The sequence below is a fragment of the Linepithema humile genome, chromosome 4 (assembly GCF_040581485.1).
Source record: "Linepithema humile isolate Giens D197 chromosome 4, Lhum_UNIL_v1.0, whole genome shotgun sequence".
Lineage (NCBI taxonomy): Eukaryota > Metazoa > Arthropoda > Insecta > Hymenoptera > Formicidae > Linepithema > Linepithema humile.
The window spans coordinates 16,490,863-16,512,655 of record NC_090131.1 but is presented as its reverse complement, the minus strand read 5'-3'; the positions used below and the strand labels follow the sequence as shown (position 1 = coordinate 16,512,655).

General features: G+C 39.7%; 2 protein-coding genes across 5 annotated transcripts in view; one reads left to right on the top strand and one right to left on the bottom strand.

Annotated features, from left to right (window-relative positions):
- LOC105672277 (RNA/RNP complex-1-interacting phosphatase) overlaps positions 1 to 16,917 on the top strand; it is a 40,291-nt gene extending 23,374 nt beyond the window's left edge. For all 3 annotated transcript variants that reach the window (XM_012367112.2, XM_012367113.2, XM_067353323.1), the window contains 4 exons: positions 8,448 to 8,491; positions 14,196 to 14,256; positions 14,580 to 14,626; positions 14,948 to 16,917. In XM_012367112.2, the coding sequence (XP_012222535.1) occupies positions 8,448 to 8,491; positions 14,196 to 14,256; positions 14,580 to 14,626; positions 14,948 to 15,738 (943 nt within the window). In that variant the 3' untranslated portion in view covers positions 15,739 to 16,917. The remainder of the gene's footprint in view (positions 1 to 8,447; positions 8,492 to 14,195; positions 14,257 to 14,579; positions 14,627 to 14,947) is intronic.
- On the bottom strand, positions 1,563 to 4,343 carry LOC136999387 (uncharacterized). 2 transcript variants are annotated; one of them, XM_067353338.1, is made up of 6 exons: positions 4,002 to 4,343; positions 3,679 to 3,884; positions 3,202 to 3,240; positions 2,958 to 3,127; positions 2,493 to 2,536; positions 1,563 to 2,394 (listed from the first exon to the last, which is right to left on the bottom strand). In XM_067353338.1, exons 1-5 carry the CDS (start codon positions 4,067 to 4,069, stop codon positions 2,531 to 2,533), a joined length of 489 nt encoding a protein of 162 aa, XP_067209439.1. In that variant the 5' UTR covers positions 4,070 to 4,343; the 3' UTR covers positions 1,563 to 2,394; positions 2,493 to 2,530. The 2 variants fall into 2 exon arrangements, with proteins under 2 accessions (XP_067209439.1, XP_067209438.1); XM_067353337.1 differs by having other exon boundaries at positions 1,564 to 2,417; positions 4,002 to 4,341.
- Positions 16,918 to 21,793: the final 4,876 nt, after the last annotated feature.

The following is a 21,793-nucleotide window of genomic DNA, read 5'->3' as shown; positions in this document are numbered from 1 at the left end:
TCTGCAACGCGCTGTCCCACTCTTGTTTGTCTCGCTCTCTTACAAGCGGTTTTAGTCTTTCTATGCGGCTTCTCACATATCTGTATGTCGTCACGTACGCTGATAAAGTGAATCTTAATTTCGATGTTTCCTCCGCTCGTTTTCTTTATCTATCGCACGTTTTGATATGATTACACGGTTAACGTTTGCTAAATGCGCCGTAATGTGATATCAATGAAAAGAGACAACTATCAAAATTTAATTTTTAATCTGCGGAATTTAAAATTTGTGTGGATAAATTTTGTTAACATAATGACAGGTAATATAGGAAACGTAAGTTTAAATATTTTAGCTAGTCAATAAAGCAAATATTGAGATAAAAATCGGAGAAATAAAATATAAGATAATGATCTAAACATTATAAGATTTGCTACGATCGAAGAATACATGAACCGAAATTCTCCACGAATACGAAACAAGTACATTCGAGCAAGCAAGAAACGTGGGTGTTTGATACTTCACGCGAGATGTCTTTATTTGCACAGACACTGAACATAGGTTTCCGCATGTCGTCTGCCTTGTATTGCAGAACACTGCATATATATTCTGCAAGCGCGAAGAGATACCCTTTCGCGATACTCCGGGAGTACACGGGAGAACATTCGAAGAAGCTGAAACTTTTTTTAGTTTTGCGAGCAAGCATCGCGCAAGCATCTCCATTTTCCACGATATATAATAATGTTTGTAACGCGTCATTAAGTTTTCGGATCGCTCGAATTATGCAGCTAATGATTGTTAAACTGAACATAATTAAAAAGCATATTAGGATTTCCCATAAGTTTAATGAGGAACTTAGATCTCGCTAAAAGGAGAAAGCACAAAGTAATCTCCAAAGATCGCGCGAACGTAAACGCCGACGACGTTTCTGTGAAAGATCGGCGATTGGTTCCCTCAGCGCCCGGGGCGAACCCATCTCAAACATTCTGACGTGTGGCGTCTCGGGACCGGTGCTGCGTGCCGCGTGGAAATCACGAGCGAGGCGCGTTTTGGCAAGTGATTGTGGGTGGTAACGCGCCTTGTTCCGCGCGCGCGTTCTCTCCCATACGCCCGAGCGCATAATGCGCCCGCGTTACTTCATATTTCCGGTGCCGTTAATTCGACTCGTGAGCCCCGACGACGCCGTAGGTACGGATCGTCGTCGAGGAGAGAGCGATTCTTGCGCTTCTCACTTCTCTTTGTTCTCTCTGCCTCGGCAGCGTCTCGGCGACGGAGGAACGTGCGTACACGCGTCTCACGCTCGGGACCACCCGGGCGATCGCTTCATTACGTAAATTCGCCACCACTCGCGTCCTCTGTGTCTTCGCGTGCCCGTTTCGTCTGTGCACGCGCCGCCTATTCTCCGTACGACATGAGGCAATAGCACAAAGGCGACAAATATCGACGTGTTCTTCGCAGAATTCGACGAATCGATCGGCCATCCTTGATCAGAAATGATAATGCATGTGTAAGATGTAGAGAAATATATTCCTTGGTCAATATTAGCCTTCTCCTTAACGAAAGCTCAAACTTAGCCACTGAGTTACTTAGTATTCATTATTATTGGGTGTCTATCATCAATCTTTGAGTGTGCAAACACGACGAAATCTTCTTATCGAGCTAATATTGTTAAAACTTTATTTTAAGACAGGTTTTACTTTAAATTTAATTACAAAAATATATATATATTTAATACAAACTTTGAAAAATTGACGTCAAATTTGTATTTTTTTTTTACTTTTAATTTCTGGCTTCATATTTTACATGTATAGAATTGATATATCGATATTTTATTTTCAATTGTAAAAAGTTTTTGTTACAAGTTGTTGTAAAAAGGTTTTGTTAGATGAATTTTTGAAATAATTAAGATAATTTGGATAAATTATTCATTTCGGAATGGAAATGTAGTCGCAGCTTTATAGTAGGGCTTAAAATCTATGTGCTATATACGATGACAAATTGCGCACTTGGGAGATGGAATGACCGTGAAAACAGGCGTGTACCGAGTGCTGCTATAACCGCGCGTCTTCCGTATACGCGACTCTGATTGAGAAACAGTCAGCCAAAGTGTTTGCGCAGTACTTCTACGATATCTTCGGGGTTCCGGGATCTGTGCTGGGAGTACAGCCATACAAACATCGGATAACCATTCACCTACCTACGACCGCGCGGTCCATGCATTAAACATTCTCAAACACGAACGATCTCACGTCCTGCGATGGGCCACCTTCGCTGGTCCATTCGTGCTTGCGTAAAAAACACAATTCGCGGTCGTGAATTTTCGACGTTCATTTCATCATAATTAAATGCTGCACCGCGCGGATATTTCTTGCAAGGATTTTTCCCATTTTTTTGTACGTATCGCGCGTTATGCAACACCTGTGGAAGAATCGCGCGCTTACCTGTAATAATATTTACAAATATGTCAAATACGCTGTGTAAAGTGTAAAAATCCAAAGGAGCATGAATGTACATACTTGTCGGTTGATTGCATCTCGCTGCTACTTTGATGCTTTTATAACTGTCGAAAGAAAAAAGATACGTGCATTAGTGATTTTACGCGAGTTAAATAGCTGGTAATATAATTTATAGACGGATAGATAGATGGATAATTTATTACGCTAGCTAGATTTTCTTCGTCTTCTCGTCTAAATGTAGGGCAACGAAAGGAAGATTGATGCGAAGTGCAAATACGGATAAAAATCGGAGAAAACGAATTTATGGGCGGAAGATAGGGCAGCCAAAACTGTGCTTGGAACGGTAGGAAACCTAGCTTTAGGTCAACTCTGACCGTGCTTTACTTCGAGATATTTGATCAGAAACATTCTCAGAATGCTGGACTTTCATTCAAGCTCAAAGATACACTGATTTCTTATCGAATTGTGGCATATATTAAATTTGACGACTCCATCCATCGTGAAAAGAACAATTAGACTACTCACTTGCAGACATTTTCCACAAGGTGTAATTCTGGTCATTCTGGGGTATTGTTCCATTATCCTTGGACGCTCCCTCCGTGTCCCAAGTGCGTACGTTCTAGAAGCAATATCGCGTCTAGGAACGTGGATAGGACGTCCCGCGTTTCTTTCTTGTAATGTTTCTCTTGCCATCTCTAAAAAAGTACAACAATATTAAATGAACTCTGAATGCTTGAACGTAACACAAGTCACTCGTGATATAACTTACGTTCATCTTCTTCTTCTGCGACTTCCGATAAAGCATCGACTAAATAGAATAATAGAATAATTATAGAATTTTTATGTTGAATAATTTTAATAGGAGTTAGCAATGTTCAATGAGTTTGAGACAACTTTGTAGTGGAGAGAAGAAAGATAAGCAAACATCACCCGTGTACTGAAATATCCTTTCTTGATTGCATTATGCAAATTACTTTGAAAGAGAGTCATCTAAATAAATTGCTTCGAACTAATACCTTGTAAAGGTATAAATTTCAGTGAACTTTAGTGTGAATATATATGCAAAATAAAAGTGTGAAAAAAGGACCGGAAATAATAATTTTGTATATAAATTATTAACATTGGTTATTAACTCTCAGATTTTATTCATAGAATCGTGTATGTGTGTTGTATTTTATCTAACATTGTAATATGACGAATCACTATATGCTGTTGTATTCTACTAATATGCAGATCTTGTGCTTACAATCGATTCGTCGTGGAACAATAGCCACTCCGCTTGTGAGATCTAGTCTGCGTGAGGTAGTTCTTCGAGGAAGTCGTGTAGCACGTTCATCTCGTCGAGTTCTTCGTGGAGTCGAAGTATATTCCGGCTCAGCCTCTTGTTCATAACGCGTCGATGTACGCCAGTCTTTAGGAGACCATTCTTCTGGACGCCAGTCTTCTGGCGGACTTGATTTGAATTCATAATATTTTCAATATATCTCAATAAGTTGCGATAATTTATCGTAGAAACAACGTCAACGTGAAAGCTTTACTATCATAATTAATTAGTTTTAGGTTACATACAGTTCGCACTCGGAAAATGCTGTATGATATTCTTCAGTGTCATTATTATTCTCTTCGCGGGTGCACATAATTGTTAATTTTGCGATTGCCAACAAACACGTATTTTACAATTTTGAAAATGTGAGTAAAAATTTAGAGTTTAAAAAATTATAACGATTATAAAATTACATCATGGTATCCTGTCGATCATCGACTATCGATTGCCTTTCTTATCATCCTTCACGACGTGAAATTATTTTTATCCATCTTATTCTTATAAATCGAAATTTTATTTGAAAAAGTGAATTTTTTATATCATGACTTTATATATAAAACAATATATACATATATAAATTAAAAATGTAGCGCTTACAATTAGTTAAATAAGTTTTGAAAGATTCCTCGAAAATATATGCGAGTTAAATAAAGCTTGGCGTTCATTCATGCTGACATGAATTACTTATGAATTGCCCGAGGTATGCCATTTAACACTGTTGACTGTCTGTCTTCGACTTGATTGAACACAGTGATTCTCTTTTTATATTTTCTCTTTTACGTTTCAACTGACTGTTACGTTGACCAATCGAAAGATTTGCTGGGATAAAAAATCGTTTGTTTCGAAGGGAAGCTGAAACATATCTCGAGGATAATCAATATACATCTGCATGTCTGAAAATTTAAGCGTATTTATTTGTCATCGTCTTGTCAAATGACAATTGTAATTTGATATCCGTTAAATTTAAATAGCAACGCGCTGATCTATCGAGCAATGATCGAGTTTTTAGATAACGTAATGTTACGCAATCGCGCCGTCCTCATGGCACAAACATAGCCCGTTCGTGATCTCACAGTAAAAGTTCCATGCACGCACACAAGGCGAGCGAAGCACGTAGTACAGTGGGCGCGTGCGAAGGACCACACACCGTGCGATATTCAAATGAACACCACTTACAGCCGACAATCGTGCTGCCATAAACGTCGTTTCGCGGTTTCACGTACGTTTCTTCTTATTCCGGTTAACCGTCTCCGAGACGTCCGTCACACGTGATTTTCACGGCTTATGCAAAACGGCTCGAAATTATCGGCAGCATCATCTCGATATGGGCTCTGCGGTTAATTAGCGACGATGTCACTTAGACTCGAGAAGAGAGATTGTAAAAGTGTGTTCCATTAACACCTTGGTTGCCGACGCCGTATGACTCCGCAAATGTGCGTTAATAAATCGCTCTGAACGTCACATATAATGTTATTTAAATCTGAATTTATCGAAAATAATTACAGCCGCATTTAATAAAATGAAATTTATAAATCAGTAGAGTAGTTTGCGTTACAACTGAATAAATAGTTGCAAGATAGTTCATTTTTAAATATTGAAGTCGCTTCTCGTCATGTGTTATATAATTATACAAACATTAAAGAACCAATGCATCCTAGATTAGTTAATTTTTCTAAAGTTGCTGAGAATCGGAAAGTTTAATAAATTATAAGCGAGCGGAATTACATTGAACTGACATTTGCTAGCGATCGAATTGATCGATTCGCGACCTTCTAACATCGAAACGAGATAAATAACACTTCATGATGTTGAATAAAAAGGTAAACATGCGATACGCGGTGAAACCTATGCATTTTCGGAGCGGATAACGCAGTAAAACATTCCTGGAAGGAGTTCGTCACTGATAAATGACTGGTTTTATAAATATTGATGCGACCGCTCATCTCACATTGCGGGTCAGAGCTTTTGATTTTGGTTTTCCGACGAGAACGGCGTTGGAAATATGGTCATCGCGTTGATGACTCCGATGATGATGGTCATGATGATGATGATGATGATGATGATGATGATGATGGAGCTGGCTCTCGATATCGGACTCTTCGAGGAGAATTTCTACCGGGGTGCGAAGCGCCGTGTACAACGACACCTCCGCGTTCGCCTCGAATCTGTAATTCAAATCCGAAAGTCAAATTAATTTAACGCTTGTCATTTTTCACGTTTCGGCGGCGCCGCGTTGCGGCACGCGGAGCCCCGGCAGCTATCTTTCGATATTTCATCCCGGGGAGGGCCGTGCCCACTCTATCCCTCCCCTCCTCCCACCTCCTTTCCCCCTTCGTGATAGATGCATTTCTCCATGATTGTGCTGTCACGTTCTTGAAACGAGGAAGACGCGCCACGAATATTTCAAATGTTATAAATGCGCGGCCGTGGGAGCGAATGACAGTCGACGTTGCGCGTTATTCCGCTACCGATGCATATACGGAACGTATATTTTATTCCCTGCGCTGACCTTGTAGATAATGTGCTGTGCCGTAAGTGATGTAAATTTCTTGTAACATCAGACGGCGCTAACAACCATCCTGTCGTGTTAATAAATTTTTCATTTTTTTCAAATTTCGGAGGCGTAAATATATACTTGATGACTCCGAGAATACGGCAGTGTTTACGATTCGATTTCTTCGGAGTACGTTCACACCCCCAAACGCGATGCTTCTATTTCGAGAGTCATTATGAGTTAAGAGAGCCTCGCGGAGGCTTATAAATATCTCTCATCTTATAACGCATCGATATTGAACGGTGGTCGAAACCAGTCGGCAAGCCGTGAATGAGTTAGTGCTTATAATCGCGTTAGCCTAATCGGTGCTGTAGGGAGTCCGTTTCGGAGTTGAAAGGGATTAAAGGCACTAAAACGACCCTATTAAGCCCCTATAGACCGCTACAATTGGGCCACCCGATCCCCCGTACAATAACGAGCGTAGTAACTTTTCGGGGAACCAAGTCTATCACACACAGTTGGATTCGTGAAAGGGATTCGAACGATTTCATGCTTGTCACCACTCCTCTCATTTTCTTGAAAACTGTTAGCACATTTCTCAAACTTATATTAAAGAGAGTGTTCTGTACAATAATTTCTCAGATTGTTAAATAATGGTGCCAAGCTAGGGGGGCGGAAAGCTTTTGAACGGTAATGAATTATCAGATAATATGCTATAGTTATCACATACATATGTTTGATGAAAAAATTGATGCGCCTCGAGAAAATATTTCTAGATTCGTGAAATTTGACGTGTAGACATGCGGTGGGTTAAATATTTTGCCGCGAATAAACATCACAAAGTACATTAAATATTGCTGTCTTTTTTTTCATATTTTTATTAACATTGCTTGTGCAAAAATTTAATGAATGAGGAGGCTTTGTATCGATTTTTTCGTCAATGTACAATGTAAAACTTATATTGCTGCAAGTAGTCAGTATTATGATATCAATTTCATAGCCGGTATTATGTCATCAATCGAATAGCAGCAGTGTAACGTGATGTTTGATCTTGCGTCTGGAATATTTTCTGAGGACGTAAAAGACACGTGAATACCTTGCCATATTTTATCGAGCAGTCGAAGCAGGCTTAATCCGTTAATAAGTTCTCTGTTCTCCCCGCTTCTCCCCGCCACCCCCCAGTCCACCCCCCCTGGCGACGGCGGTGGAAAAGAGCTGACGTGATGCATGGTTGCACCCCCCGTAAATTATTATACAAGCGCCACCCTATCTTCGAATCTGCGAAGTTTCGAAGATCTCTTTCTCGTCTCTCCATTTCTCGCCGCCGCCTATCCCATAGATCACAGGGAAGCCGCCAGTAAGTTCACGGTAAAGTTTATAGGAGACAAAAGGGGAAATGTGTTGCCGGTTGAAAAATCGCCGCCGCTGCAGCTATTATTAACTCGTGTCGGAACCGACGCGAGCCGCGCAGCCGACGTGTTTTCACGATATAATTCGGAATCGATTTAACTTCTTAGCGCCCCTGCGTGACGCGCAAAGGACTCGCCGTTGCGCTCGCCTCGTAACTCAGGGCGCGCAACGGCTCTTAAGTCTCATTACCATACGCCTTCGTTTGCCGCTCAGCTTCTGCATACCTATTACATAGTTATTACACCGCCGGTTTGCTCGACCGGTTACCGGTACCTGAATATTTATTTAGCCGATTACTTTTTTCATCGGCTCCATGGAAATTCGATCGCCGTCGCGCTGGCTGCTCCGTGAAATTATGGACAGCAAGTAAAGGATGAATAAGAGCCTTTAAAGGCGGCGCTGTTATTATGCATGCTCGCGATGTTACACACTGGATATATTTGAGATATTAATTATATTATCGAGAGGTAAATAATTACTCTCTCATATAAATAAGGTAGTAGAAATTTTAATTTTTCCTAGCAATAAGTCATTCCGCGAACTGGTTATTATTAATTAAAAAAATGCTAACACATGTGTCTCAATGATAAATATTATTCATATTTTTCGTAGGAGAGTTTCTTTAGCTGGCTCCGGTCACGTAAAATTTGCTAAATTTTAATTGATTAATAAGTAAATTGTTCCTTCGTACGGCGATGCCGAGTGTCTTTTCGAAGGATAAAATTACAAAGTAGAATGCGGTCATTTTTTGTCCAAAAGTAAAAATTTTTGCTCTCTTTCCTTGCAGATTCTTTAAAGTGATGGATGATTTCACGTCGACATGCGGTGAAGGTGAGTTTGCATTACATCACTCAATTGTATTCGTTGACTTATTATAAATTACGCGAAAGTCTCCATTCTCGTAAGAAAGGACTCGGAGATCGAAGTGACTTTATTGCGTCTCACTTCTCGAGTATGTAACGCTTTGCATTGATCGGGAATAGAGTTGCACCGCTGTGACGTTTGATGGAAGTTGCAAGACTCATGTCTGATCGGCGCCAACTAAAATGCATCAGGTTCAACAACAGTAGGAAATAACTCTTAAGAGACTTTGTATTAACAATCGTAAAAAAAGAGAGAACACTTGATAGATGCACTCGTGCATCCGACGAGGAAGAGCTCGTATAAGAATCCTCGTCGTTCGAACGAAACTGCTGATCACGACTGTACGAGCGCATCCCTTCCTAATTTACTCCCTCGATTACGGCTCGGTCGTGTTGTACGTTGCGAGAACGAATGTAGAATAGCCAGTGGTCGTTTTACTCGGTTGTACCGTCTGGCTTCTGTGTTTCGACAAGGACGACGACGACGGCGACGGCGACGGCGATCGAAAACGAATTCGATCCAAGTTCGAGGAGCGAAGGTCGCCCACATACGAAATACACATATATACCGAGACGCTGTTAATTATCTGGCGCCGTTTATCAAGCAGTAGAGAAGAAAGTTCCCCTGAGCATTCCTCCTTCTCTCTCTACTCTCGTTTCTCTTTCTTCGTCCGTGTCGCTGCCTTCCTTTTCTTCTCTCCCCTTACATGTACAGCACATCTCTGTCCTTCTATTTTTTTCTTTCATGCCAAACGACCGCTCATATCTATAAGACTGCATCGGGATTCGGTGTACGTGTACAATTTAAGAATCGAAATTTGATCCTTAGTTTATGTCGAAATATCTTGTATCTTAAATCTATGCGTCTAGTATCTGCCTGTCTTTGAAGTTCAACGTTCTCAGATAGCGATCTTTGAATAATACTCGAGATTTTCAAATTTATTCAACGGATAGAGTTGTTTTAAGCGCGCAAAACCCGAAACTTTGGGAGTCGATAGAATCTTCGAGATTCCTTGGAGACGTAAAATGTGAAACGAACATAACACCGTTCCAGATTTGCCGTTGAAATCGCATAAGCGTGCTCGCGTCGTGTTATCACAATTTACAGCTCTCGGATTTGTACACGGAAAACTCACGAATCAACTAATTCGAACTTAAGAGGTGGGACGGTCCGTCGAAGAACGAGTCGAGACGCATTCCAGAGAAAAAGGAGCCGCTTCGTTGCCCATCCATTCGCCACCACTTAACATTTATCAATACTACATATCCAGTGTCCAAAACGCTGGTTCATCACACAGAAATACTCGCGTATAGATCGCTCGTATCCCTTCGGTCATTTCTTCCTCTTCTTTAAATCTTTGATGCTAGAAGTTGAACTAAGATTTATACTCCGGTTTCTTTTAATTTTCTAAATTAAATTATTTTTATACTTTCCACATTAAATTCTAAGTTAATACTACTCAAAAATTGTTTCGATAGATATCTAATTATTTCTGAAATCGAAATTCTAGTCATTGCGCTTCGATAAGATACCTTCGAGCGTGAATTAATTTTTTTCACGTGAGCCTGAATTGACATTCAATTTATTTCAGACATCTCGTATAATCTTTCGTTCACCGAGCGCGACACACCCCTTGTATACGCTCCCGCATGCGATACGCATCGCGACCGAACTTAAACCGTTCGATTGATTTAAGACGGCGGTAATCGGCAGCCCGAAAAGACTCGCGATAACACGCCGGCGATATTTTCGTGTTTATGTGCGCGCACGGCACGACGTTAACGTCCTTCCTCGTTTCAGCAGCTCTTACATATATCTCCAACAGGGTTTACGCTCTTGCGCTAGCGAGCTTCTCTCTTGCGCTCTCGGCGCGAGACGACCGGGATCTCCCATCCACCAGGGGCTATTTGAGCCGACGTACCTCCCGCGGTATATATCATATTGCCACATTTACCACGTCGCTTCGGGTCGTACTTCGCGACTACTTCGGTAGCTCGAAAACCAACCTTCACCGTCATGCGGGGAGTGGCACGTGTGCAATTCCGGGTGCGCTGCCTGTCTTTCGTTCCTCCGTTGAAGATATCTCGGGGGCACGGACGAAAACAATATTTGCATGCGACCGCCCACCCTCGCTCCATCAGCATGCACGAGGTCGGACTACAACCGACCCTTCGCGTCGTTTCGCTTCGCGCTGTTTGAAACGTGATGGACTGAAGCTCATTACAGGTAGCGAAGTTCTACTTTGCTCTCGAAGAATTACTTGGCGAAACGTGCCGTTTTTACACTATTACTCTGAATTTGAGGTTCGCCTTCGTGAACGAAGCTCCTCTCGTACGTGAAACGGATTTGTGTGCAAAACAAGACACTGTTCAAAATTTCTCGCGTGATGTATGGTAATTTCAGCTTCATTTCTTTGAAAATATCTTTCTGATGTTTTATTTGGCCCCGTTAGCTAAACAGTTTACAGTTTTTTTCACTGAATAACTAATTATCGAAATTTTTCGTAAATTGAAAAGTAGCATGCGATTTTTTATTAATATCCTGAAGGTATAAATAAAGTTTGTAGTGCAAGTGAGTCGAATGTAAAACAGTGCTCGTAAATCTGTAATTATTAATAACGGAAATAAAATAAAATTGTGTAACGGTAAAATTAATGAATGGAATTTCTTGAATATTTTACTTCTTTAATATGTTTGAAGATTCCGTAAATTTTTAATAAAACGTTATTATGTTTATTTTGTAACGACACTGATGAAGGCTTAATATAGGTCGAAACGTTTGTCTATAGAATTTATGATAAAATATATTTGCATGAACAACGGCTCTTTTTGCCTTTTTCATCTAATATTGATTGATAATTTTATTGGAGAGAGAGTTTTAATATTATCGTAGTTTAATATTAATTAAACTTGTCACAAATGTTTATTTAGATTGACATTATGAAAATTATCTGCATTGTTTACTTTTTTCTTTTTTCAATAAATAGAACATATCTTTACACTGCAATATAATGTAAATCTAAAGTGACTGTACCATTGCGAATGATTGCAGAGCAGTGTGAAGCAGGTATCTCTAATTGATCGCGGGCTCATTTCTAATTGATGATATTGCTGAGTATACAAGGCCGATTTTCAATCAACAAACATTATTATTATCGTCATACTTCGACTCCCGTTGAGCAACGTTTGATCTCGACTGCCGAGCAGCAGGGTGCCCGGAAAGATCTTCGTAATATCTTTGATCGTTGTAATTTCGTACCAATGTACGAACATGTGCATGCATGATTCAAGTGCCAATTCATGAATTTCACGTCTTCGAATGCTGAAGATCTTCGATAAGCGAAATTCCACATATGGGAGGCTCTCGTAATTTTTTTTCTTCTTTTAATATCAGCACGCGTGTCTTACGGTAAAGTATCATTTTTTTTGATAAGAATATAAATTTTTGTTTTATTCACAAGATTATAATATGAATAGTGCCGTTAATCATATGACTGATGTTGGACATGCAATTCTTACGCGATAGTAATTCGTGATTTGTGAAAACGTGGAGAAAGCATTTTAATGCTAACAAATAAGAAAGCTTATTTGTTAGCATAAAGACCACGGGGGTTCTGGCTCCAGATTCACATTAGATGCCGACGTGTTCTGAGAAAATTCCACTGAGAGATGTAAGTTTCTGGCGTATGCAAAATTGAGATGACCTTGTGATAGATACCGCCGCGAAACAAGCTTACTTTGCGTGTCTTGTACGTGCACACGGTAGAATGTCGAATTACATTTGCGATGTATTATCTCTGGCCTATTTTCAACTACTACTATATTTTATCGCGTGTTATTTCCTGGTTTATTGCTATCCAATGAGCATTGATATATTAAAATAATAAAAATATATATATATATATAAATGCAAAGTGAAACTTTTTAAATATATTGTGATTATATATAAATTTTCAAATTCTACGAATTGTTTAATATATAGCACAATTAAGCGGAAAAGTACAAAGAATTCTCCTCTATCAATTTTTGAGAGAAATATTGAAATTTCGCTCGTGAAATAAATTCATAGAAATATTTACGATCCTTTCATTTCTCTCTCTCTCTCTCTCTCTCTCTCTCTCTCTCTCTCTCTCTCTCTCTCTCGGCCTTAAATTTTTACGAGTTCTTCAATTTCTGTTTTATTCACGATCTTTCACATCGTTATTTCCCCATATATGATAATCCAAGGACTCCCTTACGAAGAGATAGCTTTTATACTCGAGTCTGGCAACACGTTGCTCACTCGCATACTTTTATCTTAATACTTTCTCATGGGAGGCTACGTTAGATCGAAGATAACTCCAGACAACAGTTTTATTAGACTGTTTGTCATTATTTTTTATTTTTTTTACTTTTTTGCGGAATATCTTATCGCGGTGCCATGCATTTCGAGCCTTCATATGTTTGTATTATTGTCCTTCGCGGGTAGTACAGTATCGCGTCTATCCTAAGGAGATGGGAATAAACTCGCGCTGTGTATCGTTTCAAGATACCGATAATACTCTCCGTTCAATTAAGCGGCTCGCAGAGGTCAAACGGCGTATCGCATGACCCACGGATGGGGTCACTTAATTCACACTGAAAGCCGTGGTACGAAGTATCCTTCAAGTACTTATCCTCCGCTCATTCGCGCTTCGCTGAAAACAAGAAGACAACCACGGTAAAGCAAAAGGGTAGTAGGGAAACCCGAGGAGAGGAAGAGATAGGCGGCGGTAGACGCACTTCGATCGTTATAATGCTGGTCAACTACTCTCATTAAGGTTGCGGCCCTTGCGAAGGTGCCGCCTGGCGACCCGGCCGGCTGAAGCCGCAGCCACGAGAATCGTCGTGAATTCGTCGCAGCTTTTGCCGGTAATTTGCGATAATATTATAATCAGCCCCTTGCTGGGCTCGAAGAGGTGCCGACCCCACGCCCCGGGCCGAATTGATGACCCGTAGAATCGCGCGTCTTGCCGCGCGTAGCGGTGCGCCCCTTATTGGGCGTCTTTCTCGCAGGCGAATATCTTCTCAGTTCCTGCGCCGTCCTCGGCGCCGTCCTCTGATGTCCCGAGAGAGTTCCCTCGAGATACCGATCGCGTGTCCCGTCGCACGCACTCTCATCCGTGTCGTCGCATAATTACTTTATCGTCGCATAATTATTTTACGTTACTCCGTTACTTACAAAACTTCTTCCTTATTTCCGTAAATGGAAAGTACACGTGTACAAAGTCTGTCCAGATACTGGAATTTATTAAATTCATATATTCCTTTTTACGGTATTGCAATATAATTAACGCGTTTTCCGTTAGTCGGTATATTGTACTTTCCATATGTTTGTGTATTATTATTTTGGCAGGCGAATCATCGATCGAAGATTCGATCGGGCAAAGAGTCGTGATTGAACCAAGCTATTGTTTAGACGCGCGACAGTTGCGTGATTCTCTTATCATACCTGTTATATATTTTTTCAATCGCTTCTTTCAATCCGTTAATTAAACACCAATTAAATAAAAGTTCTTGATTTTATTTATCCGATCAGTTCACATCCTGTCGACTCCATAGTTATTTATATTGAATGAAATTATTTACAAATTAACATTATTGTTCTTACTGTTAGATTTTGAATTTTGAGATGTGTAAATTTCTTGTTACAGGTGAACTTATAGGAGTTCATTGCACCCACGGCGTGAATCGCACAGGTTATCTAATTTGTAGGTTAGTATTATGTAATCTTAAATCACTTTTACTTGGTCAAAATTAATAGTCTTGTATCTATTCTTGTAGCTACTGTATTTGTACTATTACGAGTTTATAGATTTTTATGAATTTTGAATATTCACTGCATATTTATTTCATTTGCATTTGAACATTTAAATATCTCTATACCCATTCAATGTTAATGTAAACTCAAAAATAAAATGTGAATGCTTAAATTCAAAAAGTTTTAGTCAAATAATGAAAAGTAGAGCGATACAATTTATTATCGAAATTTTAAATAACCCACTAGTCAAAATGAATATGGTATTATTTGATTTTAGATATCTTATTCAACAACTAGGTTGGGAAATTCAAGATTCTTTAAAGGGTATGTTATTTCGAAAATGCACATGTTATGTTAAATTTTTCTTGTCTTGATTTCTTTGGTTTTATATAAAAGAATAATTAATTTGTCATTTTATAAATAGCTCATGCTACAAACTTATTTCTCCACAGAATCATTTTTCTTATCATTAAAAATCTCATTTATAAATATTACAGTAATAAAAGGTACAATAAATATTAAAATAGATTAAATAGCACTTGACGAGAGTCTCCATTTTACATATTTCATATAGGCATATTTTACAATTGCCACTCGATCAACGAGTTTATTCTCCAAACGAGATTTCCCTATGTCTATGTTCAGCTTTCGGCGAAGCGCGCGGTTATCCTGTTGAAAGAGATATATACATCACCGCATTGAAAGAAGTTCAACGTGGCGAGAAGATTGACACTAGCAAGATCGTTTTAACATCAAACCCCATTAGCGCCGCGACAGTAAAGAAGAACATGCCGAAATCACGGTCAGCGATGAAGAATCGATTAGGCCGACCGAGTCCGATGGGACCGCCGGGATCCGCGATGCAGCGTCGGAGTTTCGCGAATGGCAGACCATTTCCGTCTCAGAGATTCGGGGGTCCACCGCCGGGATTCGGGCCGATGCCTCCACCTGGTATGCCGCCTATCCCGCCTATAGGTCCACCTCGCTATGGACTCAGGCCGTTTAGGTACGGACCGCCGCCGATGCGCCCAGCGATGCCACCGACGCCAGGACCCGGGCCAGGTTTCCCACCGCATCCAGGTTTCCCGCCGCGTATGCCAGGGCCGCCGAGGATGACGGGTCCGCCGAGGCTGTCGGCCGGACCAACTGCGCGTTTACCGCCTCCGAAAATGCCACCACCGCCGCCTCCACCACCGCTTCCATCGTCTCGAACAAGCAAGCAGCTCCAGATACAGAAGAAGAAGCAGATTAGAAATGGCATTGTGGAACGCACGCTGAATATTCGCTTGAGACGGAACGGTCCGACTGGCAGAATTATGCCTAAAATGCATAAGGAACAGGACTTCACCGTGGACACGTTCGAGGAGAATCTACTTGCGACCTCGATCACGCAACCGCGACGGGCAGGCAAGGGACGCTTTAATCAAACCAAGTGATGAAGTATTCGCTAGGGATGCGAAGTTACTTAAACATATGATTCTCCATGTAACACGTCACGATTAACACTGAGGTGCTTAGTGTCTAAAAATTCCCGCGCGCATATCCGTTATTGTTGTGTGACGAATGACGATAACAATAATGAAAACAATTCATAAGAGTTTGATCAGAATCTGGACAACGAAGTGCGAACGGATTCGAATTATATGACGTGTGAATTTATGACATGTATATTACACGTCACTTGAATATCAATAACACACACCTCTCGCAAATATTTTTATTTGATTGAATATTTTATATTGATAACTATTATAGTTATTATTAGGATATGTTGATAAATAAAACATATTCTTGCTGGAAATCTCATGATATGATTTATGAATGATTTTTTAGCAGATATATAATAAATTTCATTTTTATTTTTTTTATATTTAATTATTAATTAATAATTATAATTAATAATTATAATTTATAATTTATTATTTATAATTATAATATTATAAATATTATAAATATTATTTATAATTATAATTTATAATTAATAATTATAATTAATAATTTCTATATTAATTATATTCTATATTATGTTAAATTATATTTAAACTAAAATATTAATTTCTTTTAAAATTGATTAACATTAATATTATTCGAGACATTTAGTATCATAAGATATATGGCGACAGAAATCCGCGGGAAACTATTACAATTGTATGTTTATTTAACGGAGAAATAAAATATTATACGAGGGATGTTCACGTTAAAACCGGAATTTAACAGTACGCAGTTACTGAAAGAAACTCCAATTTTGACGTAAACATCCCTCATATGTATATCTTTAGAAAGAACAAGTCCATGACTTAATTTTATGTTGTACTATGTATAGTTTAAGTGTGAACATGTTTTTGATGGAGATCTCTTACAAATTGATGAAAATCCTTCGTTTTTCAGGATATTCAATTCAAACATTTAATATTTTTGATTAGCATTACACGGGTTACGAAACTGACAAACATTACATTCAAGTCGGCTAATAAATTGTCTAAAGACAATTTTAAAATATATATATGAAAATAGAGTGAACAGCAATTATATGTACAATTTGAAATAAAACGTGTGCATTTAAATGTGAGAAATTATAATGACTATTATAATGACTATTATAATGACTAAATCGATGAACGTTTCTCTTTATTCACATATTTGTGACAAACCCAGAATTATTGTTATAAATGGGTTGATCGAATAAAGCGATCTTAAAATTAATATTTTATTAATTTTAAGTCGATTAAATAATTGGCAATTATATATAAGTTCTTGCATTATTATTACAGATTTACATCATTGCATCAGTTCTACCAAACAAGTTTACATCAGATTTCTATCAAACTAGAGATATATCAGGTATATATATATATCAGTCTAAGTTAATTTTTTTTAATACAATTTGATCTCAATTAAGTTGTGATATTTTTGCTCCAATAAGATTAATTATTATTCTAACTTTAACGTTATCCGTTACAATCAATTTTTCCGATCGCTATAAATCTGTTCTCAGGGAAATTACTTCCCGATTACTAGCACAAACGCCCGAGGAATGTTTTACGAGGATGCTTGGTAATAAAGCAGCCCGGTAGTTCGACGTTGTCGCTGTTAAGATTACGTAGGCAGGTACGCGCGTGGCGCGAGCGTAATTGAACACACGCCTGTAAGATCGGAATGGACCATAAGCTGGTCGTGCATCGTGTATCTCGTTCCGAGATATTAAAGTGATTCAATATTCGGCCCGGAGTCAGGGGTCACGCGTGTAGGAGGGACACGTCTCTCGCGTGCCTGACCGTATATCACGAACTGCCGTTGGCGTACGTGGAATAATTCCACGAGAAATTGCACGCGTCACACGCGAGTAACGCCTTGAGCCTCGGGGGCTGTTACCCGGCGGTGAAGCGGTCTTAAAAAAATGAGACTTGGTGATAGGAAAAGTATAAATTACATTGCGCTCGTGTGTGTTTTCTTGCGCGCTGCCTTCCTCTCGCTTGGTAGATGCACATTGGTCTACTTGCAATGATCGGATCAATTTTGGTGCTTTGCCAAATATCGGTAGCAAATCAATAAAATGCGTTATATTAAATTTCGAATACATTAAAATATTATTTTTACATAATATATCCAATCAATTAGAGAAATTAATAAATTCAGATCTAAAATACATATATGACATACTTGAATGTCACGCAGTACAAAAAATGAAAATGAGTTTAATATTTTTAATACGTCTATACAAATGACAGAAAAATTATGAAGCTGATAATATAGATTTAAATCTAAACTATGCCAATTAAAAATTAAAACTGATCGCCACGATGATTACTTCATCGTAAATTATGCTTCCCTTTCCTTCTCGTACTGTTTACTCACACTAAGAATAATAAAATACACAGCTCGTGAATTATCTGCTTTCATCATAGTCAAATCAATATCTCGGTCTGAGTTATATCCGTGGTGCAGGCACGCTTCGAACGTAAAGGATGTCGGGGAAGTAACAAGGAGGAAGAGAGAGAGAGAGAGAAACGACGACGACGGACGACGACGAAAAGAGGTCGTCGTGGATAGAAGGAATTCGAAAACTTTCTCAGAGGTGGAAAGATCGTCGCCCTTCTCGCCACGGTCCCGGCTCACGGGAGACAATCCGAAAGTAACTTCTGGTGCGGGCTACCGGTGTCACGAGAAACAATCGTCCACCGCGATCGTACGGCGCAGCAGCGCGCGCGAGACAACTGTTTCCCCGGGTCCGCTACCTATCTCAGTTAGACATTAGATTTATCGACATATTTTCTCAGTCTTTTGAGAGACTTTATTTACTTTTGTACCACGTCGTCCACCTCTCGCTCTTTTTCTCCTCTCATGCATCGTCGTTGCACGCGCGACTACCCGCCTTGTCTCAGTCCGCGCCGGTCGATCGGATCGAAAGCGGACAGCAAAAGCGCAATGTTTAAACAGAAAACAAATTGGTATTTGTATAAATTATATTTCAAGCAGAAAAAGAGAATCGTGTAACGAGATTTGGTTGGAAGAATTAGACAAGATCGAACAGTTTGAGGGGAATAGTATGTGGAGCAAGTTATAGAAAAAATACGTATGTGTAACGAGCGATTGCGATTTTATTGGATGATTGTCTGCTACGATCGTCTAATAAGTGTTAAACCGATGAGACCAGATTAGAGATATTGATTTCTGTTACTACCGTAATCGATGCACGACTATTGCGAACGAGAAGATTGCACGATCTAACTACCGTGTGATCGTTCGGAACGATGTTTCGGGTGCACGTCCCAATGGAACTTTTCAAATAATTTGTAAAAACCTGCAGGACAAACAAGTCCATAAAGACCTCACGTTATTCTACTGTTTCTCTTCCCTCGTGTTCAGTTTCCTCTTTTGATCAGTTTTACATTTTTCGAGGTGCGATCTATCAGATATTCTCGCGGTATAATTAATATACACATCTGATTAGCATTAATATGCAGTAAAACATTTGCATTCGCATAAATAATAATAAAATAAAAAACTTATATTTATTTAAATTTACAAGTACGCAGAAGGAAAGAAATGCAAAAATTTGTAAATCAATCCGATTTTTGAAGAGCAGTGATTCATAATTTCGTAGAAATGATTTCCTACGAATCCCTTTTAATTTGCCTATTTTTTTTGCAAAGACTAAACACCATAATTCACTGGCGAAGGGAGCGGCAGCGAGCTCCCTCCCGTCCGAAGTGGCAATTAGTCCCGATTAATTCCTCAAAAATGAGGAACGCGCGCGTGCTCTGCGGTAGGTATAGATCTTTTTAGAGTAGGGACCTTCGAAGTCGAATAATAGGAGGCTAAAGGCTAACCACACACGAGGTCCTGTGTCTAGCCTCTCTCTTTCTCTCCCCGGCCTCTCTCCTACCTCTACCCCGTACATATCCTCTGGCCTATGTACCGCGCTTGATCTGTGCGCGTATGTATGTGCGCTTCGTTGGCACGCCAATACGATGCGTGGCAGTGCACTTTAATGCCGCGGCGCGGCCTACTTAGCGGCCGGCTTGATTAACATGGAGTGATTAATAGTCGCTCCCTCCGTTCGTAACCAACCCCAACAGCGGCGGCATCGGAGATCTAATCGCACGATATTTATTGCCTTGCGCGTCGTCCACCTCGGGGCCCCTCGGCCACGGCGATTTTGCGAGCCCCTTCCTCTGTCCCTTTCCACGTTCCCGTCCTTTTCGATTTCGTTTATTTTGGTTTTTATTTTCGTCCCACATCGCCCCACCCTGAGAGCCGGGGGCTCCTCGCCTTCCCCAGTTTCGGCCTTCCAGCATCGTCTGAATTCCTTTCGGTTCCCGTTCCAGCCGAAAAAAGGGTAGTCGCTATTTAACAGCGATTTAATTGCGAATATTAATTATATTTTATGACATAGAACAGCAAGTGCAAAATCATTTAAAAGCGAGATATAAAATTTTAATTCGTTATTTCGTCGCGAGATCATGCTCTTTTGTCTTGTGTAACAATAAATATCATTCAGGAACATCGATGTGCTGTAAATACTGATACTCATACAAAATCCCAATCCTTCTGCATAAAAAGGACCTGTCGATGTCCTGATAAATTCAAGATGATACGATGTTGGGTTTTGCGCGAGAAACATCTACCTCGTTTATTCCCCTTTTACATGTTGCGTCAGCGTTACGTTGGCGCCGCATTCGTCTATCCAATCTGCAATCGTGTTTACAATCCCAGCTTCGATAGCTTGCAATTGTTCTGATCAGGAATGACTATCTGTAAACAGATATGGATACTTTCACCCCGAAGTATCGATTCAATAAAACTATTAATGAAGTATCGATACGTATGTAATAGATTTAATAGAAAAATGAAGAAAGTGTAAATCTATTAAAAATATATTTTATTCAACAATTACATAATATGTAATTAATGTGTGTGTGTGCAGAAAATCGAATCTAAAATCAGAAACATGATTGACAAAATATTTTTAACGTTTCCTATCAACGCACTGTCCTGTGACAATAGCAGTTCGCGATCGAGGCCTTGGTGTTCATAGATAGAGTCATCGCACGTCAACGCATCCACCCAACGAGCCGATAATTAAGACGCTGTGTAATTAGCGATTAACGCGCGTTATTCTGCGCAAACAGTCTGCCGTTGGCGAGTCGGCGCGCCATATGGTCGGGACTCGCTAACCCGCGGTAATGGGCGTATACCGCGGAACAGATATCGCCGATACATTTCGCCGTGTACACGAAAGACATTCCGACCTTCTGCACGGGCCATCGGCTGCTCGGATTTCACCGCTTACGAAGCACACAGCCGATATTTGGATACGCGCGAGACGCGTACGCGGGCACAGACGCCGTAACGCGAAGTGCGTAGTTCGCGGAAATTAAATCCGCTGGGAATCCGATGAACGTAATCAGTGCATGGTAGACGAAATATTTTCACGACGGTTGCACCAGTTTTGAAAATTTTTAGAAGGTAAGTGTACTTTATTCGCCTTATTGTATAAGGCGTTTAAAGGTATCGCCGTTATATTTAAGAAGAGTAATGAAAAGATACATGCGTTGAATTATATAGAAAAATATTTCAACAGGAGCATATGTCATTTTTACAGCAACATAAAAAATACTATTATTAAGTGAAAAATTATTTATTTAGTATCACAGCATTTATATAGATGCAGAAATTGAATAAAAATTCGTAATTAAATTTATTTTATATCTGAGCTAACTTTCTCGTCGCCGACGCATATGTTAACAAGTTTAAATGGCAATCAAGATGATAGAGTTTCAGTGAGAATAGTACAGTACTAATAATCGTGATACATAGTTATTATTCCTGATTGGAGACACCGTTAACCGGCGAACATAGAGCTAACGTAGCGTTACCTGCGCAAACGAACTTCTATTCACAAGCCTCAGCAATAAATACTCGTCTAACTATCTTAGCGGGGACGAACGAAGGTACGCGTCTCGCGTGCCGTAAATACGGGAAAGCGAT

What these genes read in the sequence shown, in the direction of transcription:
- LOC136999387 (XM_067353338.1), bottom strand. Translation starts at nt 4,069, where the DNA reads ATGTGCACCCGCGAAGAGAATAATAATGACACTGAAGAATATCATACA. An exon ending in GCATTTTCCGAGTGCGAACT is followed by an intron (nt 3,885 to 4,001) that starts GTATGTAACCTA and finishes ATTCAAATCAAG; the next exon opens with TCCGCCAGAAGACTGGCGTC. An exon ending in TGTTCCACGACGAATCGATT is followed by an intron (nt 3,241 to 3,678) that starts GTAAGCACAAGA and finishes TATTCTATTTAG; the next exon opens with TCGATGCTTTATCGGAAGTC.